The sequence below is a fragment of the Ylistrum balloti genome, unplaced genomic scaffold, assembly GCF_031769215.1.
Source record: "Ylistrum balloti isolate Yb309-2 unplaced genomic scaffold, AGI_CSIRO_Ybal_v1 Utg370116, whole genome shotgun sequence".
Taxonomy (NCBI): Eukaryota; Metazoa; Mollusca; class Bivalvia; order Pectinida; family Pectinidae; genus Ylistrum; species Ylistrum balloti.
Window position 1 is genome coordinate 77,207 of NW_026782135.1, and position 12,970 is coordinate 90,176.

A 12,970-nucleotide genomic window follows, 5' to 3' on the forward strand; every position below is an offset into this window, starting at 1 on the left:
CAGCAACACATCTTCTTCTTCTAGAAAACATTGTATCACCATGATCAGGCGGTGGTTTGGTGGCACAGTTGTAAAACACTTGTCTATCACCTAGCCATTCGGGGTTCGATTCCCCGAAGGGATAGAAAGGATACAGGTTTCCTCCCAAAGTTAGACCCCTCTTGCTTACAACAAGTGTGATTTTCAGCCCACCATCATCAGATGGTGGGGTATTCAAATTGCCCTGCCGTCCGTGGTTCGTCGTCCCTCGTCCGTCCGTAAACAATTCTTGTTACCGCTATTTCTGGAAAAGTACTGGATGGATCTTTCTCAAATTTCATACGCAGGTTTCCCTTGGTCCCTAGTTGTGCATTGTACCTTTTTTGAACTGATTCGCATTCAATATGGCCGACAGGTGGCCATCTTGGATTTTGGAAGTAAAAGTTTGTTACTGCTATTTCTGAGAAAGTACTGGATGGGTCTTTCTCAAATTTCATATGTAGTTTCCCCTTTGTCCCTAGTTGTGCTTTGTACCTTTTTTGGACTGATTCGAATTCAAGATGGCCGACAGGTGGCCATCTTGGATTTTGGATGTAAAAGTTTGTTACTGCTATTTCTTGGAAAGTACTGGATGGATTTTTCTCAAATTCCATATGCAGTTTCCCCTTGTCCATAGTTGTGCATTGTACCTTTTTTGGACTGATTCGAATTCAAGATGGCCGACAGGTGGTCATCTTGGATTTTGGATGTAAAAGTTTGTTACTGCTATTTCTTGGAAAGTACTGGATGGATCTTTCTCAAATTTCATATGCAGTTTCCTCTTGGTCCCTAGTTGTGCATTGTACTTTTTTTGGACTGATTCGAATTTAAGATGGCCAACAGGTGGCCATCTTGGATTTTGGATGTAAAAGTTTGTTACTGCTATTTCTTGGAAAGTACTGGATGGATCTTTCTCAAATTCCATATGCAGTTTCCCCTTGGTCCCTAGTTGTGCATTGTACCTTTTTTGGACTGATTCGAATTCAAGATGGCAGACAGGTGGCCATCTTGGATTTTGGATGTAAAAGTTTGTTACTGCTATTTCTTGGAAAGTACTGGATGGATCTTTCTCAAATTTCATACGCAGTTTCCTCTTGGTCCCTAGTTGTGCATTGTACCTTTTTTGGACTGATTCAAATTCAAGATGGCCGACAGGTAGCCATCTTGGATTTTGGATGTAAAAGTTTGTTACTGCTATTTCTTGGAAAGTGCTGGATGGACCTTTCTCAAATTTCATATGCAGGTTCCCTTTGGTTCCAAGTTGTGCATTATACCTTTTTGGACTGATCCGAAATCGAGATGGCTGACAGGCAGCCATCTTGGTTTTTGAGAGTAAAATCTTGTTACTGCTATATCTGAGGAAGTACTGGATGGATCCTTCTGATATTTCATAGATATTGGTTTCCCTTGGTCTCTAGTTGTGCATTGTACCTTTTTTGGACTTATTTGAAATCAAGGTGGCCCACAGGCAGCCATCTTGGATGTCGACAGTAATACAGCACAAGCATATTGTCATTTTTACACCTGTAACTGACTGCTATCTAATAATACTTTGGGATCTTTTTCAAATGATATTTGCTAATAGGTGCTTAATAAAAATATCTTGTGCCATCATTGAGTACATTCAATGAAGACCAGTTCATGAACATTTACAACACCTGTAACAAACAAACAAAAATAAACGAATCTTCAAGAACTGAAAACAGATCCTCAAATGGTGGGCACCAAGATCCCTCTGGGATCTCTTGTTATAAGTTGAAATAACAAAGTTTCCCTATGTAAGTAAGTCATGCACATACAATCATACACCATGAAGGCAGACAAAGAAGAACAAAACAAACAAAGGACGACAAGATAACGCAAAATGTGACATTTTCCCTTCGCGAAGCTGTTTAAATGAAAAACACACAATCATATATATATTAATATTACAACAAGTTAATTTCTATTTGTTATTTCTAATTGTTCCATACAAAGTATTGAAATGGAGAACTTCTACTAGAGTACTAGTTTGATGCCTGTACAATGTTTTGAGTATCGGGTAATTACCTTGAATGGTTTAAGATAACTGGTTTGAAAAAAGTTTTGTGGTTTGGCCTATGTTTCCATGGTAACAGAAAAAGTTTTTAAATGGCAATTTTCCCCATAGCAAAAGAGACTACTAGATTATTAAGTGTAAACAGTTTTGAGCAATTGCCTTGTCAGAGTATTGGCCCAGAAAAACTGAAATTTTGATGAGGGTCATCGGTTTCAATGGTAACAATAAATGTATTAAAAAAGTCACTGACAACATATCTAGACTATAACAATTGATAAAAAAGATCTTCAAAATAAATGCATAAGAGTTTCCCGTTTAGAGTTACAGATATTGCAGAGAGGACTTTCTATCATCTTTGCTTTGAAAAAAGAAAGGATTTTGTCAAAATATGATGAAAGAAAATATATTATAGTTTTAGTCGGATTTGTAAAGGTGGCGCTTATATATTTAACAAGTTTTCATTATTAAAATCACAATATTCTTTTTGTCCTGGTAGCAAAAAGAGGGTAAAGTTATAAACCCTGTTGAGACTAATCTGTTATACATTGTAATTAAGAAAATCAATATAAATATATATGTTTAAATAAAATTCTTATGAAAGCCACAATATATTACACAAACAAACTGCATTATTCTGGGTAACCCCCCCCCCCCCACACACACACACACACACACACACAAAAACAAACCACTAATAGTACAATTAGGATATGTAATATAGTTAGGAGATGGGCGAGTTTTTCGTCAAATCGGGACCTTACGTCACTTTCCGTGAACAAGAAACACATCGTCTCGTTCACGGAAAGTGACGAAAGGTCCCAAACATTAAACCGGAAATCAGGTACATCGGAGCACAACCAAGCTCAAATCTTGATTGGTTAAAATTGCAATTTTTCAACGAGATATTTGTTATATACGTTTCAAACCATTAAAGTATATGTTTGTTAAATTCATCTGAATTATTTAAGACTTGTAGTATGATTTCATTTCTACATGAGAGCTTAAAACAATATTTTATTGGTCAAAATAATTTTTAATCCATTCAACGGGTTGGCAGTTCTCATTGTGTGCTGCGGCAAGTGTATTGTGGGTAATGAAGTTCCTGCCACACTTCCGTTTAAAGTTGATCGTATGGGCAGGTTGTTGGAGTTGAATTATCACACACACACATAATACCATAAAGCGCTCGCTGTTAAGTAAATGAGTATTGTAAAAATAAAACAACAGTTGACTGATTGATGTACTGGTTTGTTCTGATAACAACATGTTGATGTACAGTGGAGGAAAGCCCAGTGGAATGTCCTCATCATATGGAAAGACTCCAACATACATGGGTGGACAGACGCCAATGTATGGTTCACGCACACCGATGTATGGTTCCCAGACACCACTCCACGATGGAAGTCGTACTCCACACTATGCCACGCCAGGAAGTCGTACCCCTCTACACGAGCCTGGTAGCATGACACCTGGAGCTAGTGCATGGGATCCAGCCAATCCAAACACACCAAGCAGGTATGTCACTATCAGATAAGCCAGAGACTGATTAGAAAAACAAAATGGCTGACAGGCAGCCATCTTTAATTTTGCCTACTGAAGTTTGTTATCACTCTTTCTTGAGGAGCGCTAAATGGATCTCTCTCAAATTTCCTATGTAGGTTTCTCTTGATCTCAAGCTGTGCCCATTTTTGGTATTGATCAGAATAACAATGGCTGTAAGGCCATCTTTCCATTTTGTCTCTGAAAGTTTGTTATCACTATTTATTGAGAATTACTGTATAAGTCTTTCTCAAATATGTGTATGTTCCACTTGATTCCTTGTTGAGCCCTTTTGATTTTTGGACTGATCAGAAAAACAGAATGGCTCACAGACAGCCATCTTGGATTTTGACTTTGCAAGATTGTTATCACTATTTTTTTTGAGAACAACAGCATAGATCTTTCTCAGATTTCATGTTTAGATTTCCCCTGATACCTCGTTGTGCCTGTTTGATTTTGGGACAGATCAGAAAAAACACCATGGCTTTCAGGTGACCATCTTGCATTTGGCAGTTAAAGATTATCATGGCTATTTCTGCACAGGAATGTTCAAATATCTTATCATTAAGAGCAAAAACAGAGAAGAGAAAAGAAGGGAAAAGATCCAACTTTCAAAGAGCAAATAAAGATCGAACAATGATGGGCACCACGATCCCTTTAGGATCTCTTATATATGTATTTTTTTCATTTCAAGAATTAAAATTTGAAGGTTTTTTTTGCATTTCAAGAATTAAAATTTGAAGTATTTTTTTCTGTAACAGGAATTCAGAATTTGAAGATTTCAGTTTTGATGAGTCATCCCCTGCCAACTATAACACTCCCAACCCTGCCACACCAGGATACCCTGAGAGTACACCCAGCCCTCAGGGGCCATTCACACCGCAGACCCCAGGGACAAGTTACTCGCCATATGGTCAGGCTTCACCCTCTCCAGCTAGCTATCAAGGTAAACCTGCTTATTCCTCCTCTACAGCTATGAAGGAACATTGTGTTGATGTTTATAGTAGAGGTCTGCATATAAGCAATTTTAAGATATATTTACATATTTTACAACAATTGTGCAACAACCTTTACGCTTATATCACTTTTTGACCTGGATGGAAACACATGAGGGGTCATACTATGGAAGGAAACCCTGAGTATCCAGGGAAAACCAAGGTGGTTGGGTAGATGACCTCATACCTTTCCACATTCATACCAGGAATCGAACCCTGGACGCCTAGGTGAACAGCCAGTGTGTTATCACTGGCCAAGGTGGTTGGGTAGATGACCTCATACCTTTCCACATTCATACCAGGAATCGAACCCTGGACGCCTAGGTGAACAGCCAGTGTGTTATCACTGGCCAAGGTGGTTGGGTAGATGACCTCATACCTTTCCACATTCATACCAGGCATCAAACCCTGGACGCCAAGGTGAACAGCCAGTGTGTTATCACTGGCCAAGGTGGTTGGGTAGATGACCTCATACCTTTCCACATTCATACCAGGCATCAAACCCTGGACACCTAGGTGAACAGCCAGTGTGTTATCACTGGCCAAGGTGGTTGGGTAGATGACCTCATACCTTTCCACATTCATACCAGGCATCAAACCCTGGACGCCTAGGTGAACAGCCAGTGTGTTATCACTGCGTCACCCAACCACCCAATAATGATAAGGTGATTAGATTATCCTTCCTCTATTGTTTCTGGTCCAGCTACTTTTGTCTGATCTTATCAAATTATTGCTTAATGTTTCTTTCTTTTGCTTCATGTGTAGATTCTTCTGTCTCCCTGGTTTGCAGGACAAAAATTCTGACTGATTTGAAAAGGAAAATGGCCAACAATAAGCCATTTTGAATTTAAGCTATAGAAATTTTAATGAATAGATCAGTCGTTTTCAGTGAATAATGGGAAAGCCATGTTTAGTTCTGGTTCTCTTAAGAAACTTAAAGCTGAAATGATGGCCGAATAGGGATAAGTTTTTCAAAACTTATCACTTAAAATTGAAAGAAGTTTGACAAACTTTAAATAGTACAGAAAATGCTTCTCAAGAAATTCTAAACAACCTAGATGGAAAACAGTAGAGATTTTTCCAAGCGACAAAGTAGTCTTAGTGATACAGGAAATCTTTTATCGACTTTTTGAAAAGTGCAAAGTCATTAGACAAGATATCATAAGATAATCTGACGATAAGGTTTATTTAACAGATAGCAACCTCCTCCCAAGCAAAAGAACAAGAAAATGTTTTGTCTACAGATCAGATCATATATAGAGATTTAGTGTTCTAATTCTTTGTCCTGTATAATACTTTTCACTGTATTATTTTTTATTTGGCCACAGCACCTAGTCCAGCAGGGTTCGGCAGCACCCCGAGTCCTGGTGGTTACCAGCCATCTCCTTCCCCTGGCGGGTTCTCTAGCAGTCCTTCACCCATGGGGTACAGCCCCATGACCCCCGGGGCACCCTACACTCCACAAACCCCTGGCATGGGAATGGACCACAGTATGGCAGATTGGCACACCACCGAGATTGAGGTCAAAATCAGAGAAACCCATGATGACCCCAACCTCATTTACCAGACTGGTACCATCAGAAGTGTCACGGTGAGGTCCAATGACCATTGTTGTGATCTGTAGACTTATTGTCAAGAGCTCCCTTAATCTCAAATTTCTTAACTGTCTTAATGCATAATACATATATATATAATCTCCTCTTGTTATCACTCTGTACTGTACAGAATTGTTATCTGGGTTTTTCAGTTATGTTGTATAATCTTAAACAAAGTGTATTATGTATAATATCAGATTTTTTCTCTGTCATTTGGCCTGTTACAGGTTGATTTCAGAATAGTTCTGTGTGTTGTTTGTAGGGTGGAATATATTCTGTGTACATCACACATTTGGCCTGTTACAGGTTGATTTCAGAATAGTTCTGTGTGTTGTTTGTAGGGTGGAATGTGTTCTGTGTACATTGCTGAGGAAGACAAGACAGTTAATGTCGCCTGTGATCACCTGGAACCTGTTCTACCTGAGAAAGGTGACAAGGTAACTATGCTACAAAACAGTGTTTGTGCTCAGCTTGGTCTTGTTATCAACTCTTGAGTGAAGATTTACTGTTTAGTCTCTGTTAATTGCTGTTGTCAATAATTTGAATGACATAACTTCCTCCGGGAACAAATCTAGCTTCATGTATTCTCAAGTGTTACTAAGGCTCACTGTGATTGTGTATCTTCAGTAAAATCTGACCAGAAAACAAAAATTTGTTCAAATCTAACAAAATTTGGCTGGTAAGAATAAATAAGGGTTTTTACCAAAAGAGCCAACATTAAGACGAAGTGTGTAAAATGTAGCCTAATAAGACAGAGCTTTAGTGATCGGGAAAGACAAAAGTCTGTTTGAAATATTGATAATACACATGCCATAACATTCCATGCTCCGTCAGTATAGATCACTTATAATACAGAATTGGGGCCTCAAGTTGTGTTAGCTGGGGTGAACACAGCACAGCTAGACATAATGACAGCATCAGTCTTATTTACATGTATATTTATAATTTGGTGGTATCAGGTTTTTACGATCGTGATCATTACAGCTATTCATAACATTTACTGTTGATGTGACCACATGATGTGATTGCTGCGATGCCAATTTCCCTATCAATATTTTTGCACACCTACAATGTCACAATGTTTTCAAACAATTAAAGTTATGAGTGAAACAAGGAAAGAAAGTGCCCAAACTATCAATAGACAGAATATTTTTGTTATTATAAAAAAAAAAAATCGTGTTTGAAATTCCCCTAAACTGACTAGGTTTACTATGATGGTGTTTTTCCAGGCGAAGGTGATTCTGAGCGAGGAGCGAGAGCTGACTGGAACACTGCTTAGTATTGATGGTGGTGAGGGTGTGATAAAGACGGACCACGGGGAGATCAAAATGTTACCTATACGGTTTTTATGTAAAATGACATAAACAGAGGACAATTCATTCATTACAACACTCACTTCAACACTCGACATTGACTTTAGTGGCTCTAAAAAAGTTTTAACGAGCGCAAGCATTGACAGACAATTTTAAAGTGGTTTGTCAATGAAAATTAAAGCAAGACTAACATTTCACAAAGTGCATGCATGGATGGTCAGAAATGAGTGTCAACTGAAATTTATTTTCATGAGGAGACAATGTCAGATATTACCATATTGGCTTGGAAAAGATGCAGTTACAAATAAATTTACAAAACTTGGTCTTTAGGAACACAATGTTGTTTGGTAAATGGTATTACTGAACGAGAGAGGGGAGGTAATTCATGGACGGGGAGGGAGGTCTTAATCAGATTAGAGTGAGACAACCCATGGTTAAGGACTAAACGATACACTTACATTGCCAATCATGTTTTTATCTTAAAACAATTATTTACTGGAAAGTTTGTAATTAGGAAGCTGCATTATCAGTTACACATAGGGATGATCCAGGCAGTCAGTTTTATTGAAGATGGTCAGCATGGTTAGGTCCTGTGTTTACAGGCAGTCAGTTTTATTGAAGATGGTCAGCATGGTTAGGTCCTGTGTTTACAGGCAGTCAGTTTTATTGAAGATGGTCAGCATGGTTAGGTCCTGTGTGTACAGGCAGTCAGTTTTATTGAAGATGGTCAGCATGGTTAGGTCCTGTGTGTACAGGCAGTCAGTTTTATTGAAGATGGTCAGCATTGTTAGGTCCTGTGTGTACAGGCAGTCAGTTTTATTTAAGATGGTCAGCATGGTTAGGTCAAGCTGTCCAGGAAGAAAGTCGTCTTTTGTACAAATTTTGAGAATACAAATGTGCTAACATTTTCCTTTAGTTTGGAGCAATGGGGTCATTGAAGTTTGAAAATGGAGATAGCTTTCCTTCATTTTCATTGTTAAATGTTTCTTGACAAGTTTTTTCCCTCAAGTGACAGTACAATCTGTGGCTTTCTGGTTTTGCCTCTATATTCTGAAATCTCTTAATGTTCAGGTGTACTTGTGTTTTTTTTTTAAATTTGAATCGAGAAAAATTTGCGATGGCAGTATTCTTGACTTAATTTCTTGTGGTAGCAATTTTGAGATTTTTCCCTGTCAAGTTAAATACAGCTATTTTTACAACAAATCAACCTTGACATGAAAAAGACCTTGAGTATAATCTTGTATATGTTTGGTGACTGTGTATCGTGGAGTCTCATCAAACCCAACGTAACAAAAGGATTCTTTATTTTACTTGATATTAGATTACTGTTACTTGATCTTCAGTTTTATAATGTAAAGAACGTTGATTGTACTATGATGTTGCTTAAATTAAACTTTTAAGCCAGTTTCCTGTTTTGTTCTCTGTACAATTGCAAGTATACAACTTCCAGTGTATTTCCATCATTCTCTCAAAAATACCTCCTGCCCAGATGACTAACTTCAGATGACATCTCAAATATCATAAAGTAGTGAAACCAATGTAGTAGATATCAAAATTTCTTTTTTTGTAATATCTCGGACATGTGGTGTGAAAATAGTTCAGTTCTGTCACTTGTTAAAACATCATACACTGTTCGTTTGTTTTATAAACTCATCTGAAGGCCAAGAGTAGTGATGTTACACCACAACATCACTTCATTAAAATCCCTCTGAGTGTCTAGAAAATAATCAGACGAACAAATCGATATATCATTTACTTTGTATCTCGAATAGCTATCAAGTAGTAATGATTTTCCCGCAGTGTGTGTTTTGACCAATCCTGCACTCAAATTAGGAAGAAAGAGAGGTTATTTGAAAAATTAAAACCTCAATAAGTCAAGTTTACTTGAATAAAGTTACAGTTGAAACTGAATCGAGTAATTTGTGCTTCTGTGAATTTAGCTAACTGAAAAGCAGATTGATACTACATATATAAAGTCTGATATTATGATGTCATGGTAACGGCTGATGTCATCAGTACTATGACGTCATCAATTGCTAATGATGGCTTCACCAATGCACTGTGATGCCATAGTGAAGGCTAGAAATCCCACAAAAACTTCAAATTAGCATCTGACACATTTCTCGAAAGTAATTAACAGTGATATGACATTAGATATTCTTAAATGTCATGTGTATGACATAACAAACACCAATGCTTACTGCCCCCCACCCTTCAAGTGTGATTATCAGAAACCCTATGACATTACAATATTGTAAGAAAAATAGTATTTTTCACAGCTGTAACTATGGAAATGTAATTTTATGACAATATTAACATGATTGTTTGCCCAGTCTTTGAGAAATACACACACATTATTGAGTAAAAATCATCAAAACAGAATTTATCCAAAATTTAAAAACTCATACTTTCTTTCTTAGTTACCATGGATACCACACATTAAACTATTGGAATTGCTAGAAATCCAGTCTAAATACATTCTAAGGTCATTACTGACTTATTTTATACCTTTTACCTACTGTAGAACAGTTTTCCAACTGATACCAAGCCTTTTGAAAACAGCTCACCCACAAGAGCACCCAAGTTACCTCCCTTTATGCACCCCAGATGAAATTAAAACAAAATCATTATGGACAAGTTTCATTGTGTTTTTTATGTATTTATAGCAATTATGAATAGGATTAAACTTTATCATAGTAAAAGCACATTTTAAATAGATTAATTTTTTGATGTGCTATAAGGTAGCGGGAAACCGTTAATTTGCATTTTTCCTGAAATTATTTGTCATGTTTGAGATATACAGGTATAGCAGATTGGTTATGAAAAATACATCATTACATGTATATATACTGAAAGGATAAAGAAACGCAGGGTAATATTTATTCCGATATTTTGAAAACACGTTCTCCAAATAAAGTAAAACTTTGTGGATTGAGTAATTAGGTCATATTACACCTTGTCATGTATCGAAAATTTAGTCACAGTACAGTGCGCAGCTCTGGTAAATGGAGGAAGGAAAAAACAAGAATCTCGTGCACCGTGTTGTTCTGGTCTCATGCAGCGTTGGTCAAGTCACTCTTCGTTAGTCTTTATACAGACCAACTGCTTCCCTAAAATTAATTGAGAATTTGATTCGTTTTAAGAATGGCATGACTCACAGAAGTTCAGAGGGGTCAGGCCATTCAGATGCTGATGCAGGGACAGCTGCAAAATCAGGTTGCTAGGCACTTTGGTGTTAATGTTTCCACCATAGAACGTCTTGTAAGACGTCTTCGGGAAACTGGGCGATTGGCCGATCGACCTAGGTCAGGATGTCCACGCGCAACGTCACAACGTCAGGATCGCTATATCGTCGTCTCTCATGTGTGTAATCGGCGCCTTACTGCCGTTGAGAGTGCACTTAATGTTCGTGGAAATCATGGGCGTCCTATAAGTTCAAAAACTGTAAGGAATCGATTACGAGAAGTTGGTGTAAGAGCATGTCGCCCCTACGTAGGTCCACACCTTACCCCTGCTCGACGTCAGCGTCGTATGGCCTGGGTCGCTGCACATGCTCTACGACGGTTTCCACTGAGGCAGTGGAGACAAGTTTTCTTCACGGACAAGTCTCGATTCTGTTACGGACGCTTGCGTTGTAGAGAGGGATAGGTTTGGGGGCGGTTCAGTAATGGTGTGGGGAGGAATCTCACACGGGTTAAAATCACAATTGGTTGTTATTGATGGCAATTTAACAGCAGCTAAGTATAGAGATGAGATCCTCCGACCCCATGTTATCCCATTCTTACAGCAGCATAATCTAACCCTCCAGCAGGATAATGCTAGGCAACACGTAGCAAGAATTTGCAAAGTCTTTCTGGCCAACAACAACATTCAACCACTAGATTGGCCGCCATATAGCCCTGATTTGTCCCCGATCGTGCATCTTTGGGACCAGTTGGATAGACAGGTTCGAAAGCGCCAGCCAACCCCTGCTACTTGAGAGCAGTTGACCAGAGCTCTGATTGAAGAGTGGGACAACATCCCCATAAGACGGATTAATGCTCTCATGAACTCTATGACCAGAAGAATAAGGGCCGTGACCACAGCAAACGGCGGACACACAAGATATTGATGACTCAATTCAATTTCAATTTTAAAATCCTATGGGTCCATTCAATTTAATCGTTAGTACCTCTAAACCTATTGTCAGATGCAAAATCCAGACTTTGGAAAATTTTAAGATTTAATTTATCTGTAAGTATACAATATTTCGTTTTAAAGGAAGCCCGATATCATACTTAATCTGAGGTTTTTTAATGTAAAACCAATTTTCATGAGGTAATACTTACCATAACTTTAGTATGCAAATATGGTACCTACACCCATCTTTGTATCCCAAAAACAAAAGATTAAAAAATCCCGCCCTCCCTACGACCATGAGCCTTCACGTCATGAACATAGAGTTATCTCCCTTCCTCTTAGCCTTTATGGGGCACCCGCAGAGGGGCAGTCAGGCAGATAGGAAGAGGGGAGGATAGGGTGGGACTCTATAAAGTTATGGTAAGTATTACCTCATGAAAATTGGTTTTACATTAAAAAACCTCAATTTCATTTCAGTAATAATTACCATAACTTTAGTATGCCAATTCGTCTTACCGTAGTGGTGACTAGCAGCCAGGCAGCCCATCTAGCACAACTGAACATGGTAGGGAGGGGGGACAGAGTGCATAGAAGAAGGAGGGGCAACCTCCCCGTGACCGAGCAGGTAACCCACGTGCCACCGAACGGAACAGACAAGCCCCAGGGCTAACGGGGGGGGGTGGGGGGCACAGCCACAGACTGTGCAACCACCAGAGGTCCCAAAGAATACAAACCTTCTGAGTGAGAAGCCAGGGATCTCAGATAAAAATCTGTAAACGTATCCCTGCCCCGCCAGAAGGCAGCAGACATGACCTCCTGAAAGGAGGACCCATTAAGAAGGGCCCAGGACACAGCGAGGGCCCTTACCTCATGAGCCCGCACTCACCCTCGCCCGAGCCTGGTCATCAGAGTGCTCATAAGCATACTTAATGACCTGGCATACCCACCTAGACACCGACTGGGAGGAGATGTCTCGCTGTCCCTGTTTGATAGGCAAAAACAGACGGGATCTGGAGCCCCGCCCCCCTGGTTTTATCAAGATAAAAGCTAAGAGCCCTACAGGGACAAAGCAATCTATCCCTCTCCTCCAAGCTAGTCAAAGCCGGAATCTTGATGGGATCGGGCGAGAACCCCGGGACCTGATTCTTCGCAAGGAACGAAGGATCAGTTAGAAGAGTAACGGCAGCGTAGCCTCTGGACCAACGAAGGCAGGAAGGAAGTGACGACAGGGCGTGCACTTCACTCCTCCTACGTCCAGAGGCCAGAGCCAAAAGGAAGACTGTCTTGAAAGTTAGAAACTTAAAGAGGCAGACTCCATAGGCTCATAAGGTGACCTCGTCAGGGAATCTAGCA

The 12,970-nt window shown here is 39.3% G+C and overlaps 1 protein-coding gene across 1 annotated transcript in view; it reads left to right on the forward strand.

Moving 5' to 3' along the window:
* Positions 1-8,903, forward strand: part of LOC132550274 (transcription elongation factor SPT5-like) — a 61,467-nt gene extending 52,564 nt beyond the window's left edge. Inside the window, exons 20-24 of the mRNA XM_060214321.1 lie at positions 3,335-3,571; positions 4,357-4,541; positions 5,919-6,181; positions 6,527-6,622; positions 7,415-8,903. Of these exons, the coding sequence (XP_060070304.1) occupies positions 3,335-3,571; positions 4,357-4,541; positions 5,919-6,181; positions 6,527-6,622; positions 7,415-7,549 (916 nt within the window). The 3' untranslated portion in view covers positions 7,550-8,903. The remainder of the gene's footprint in view (positions 1-3,334; positions 3,572-4,356; positions 4,542-5,918; positions 6,182-6,526; positions 6,623-7,414) is intronic.
* Positions 8,904-12,970: the final 4,067 nt, after the last annotated feature.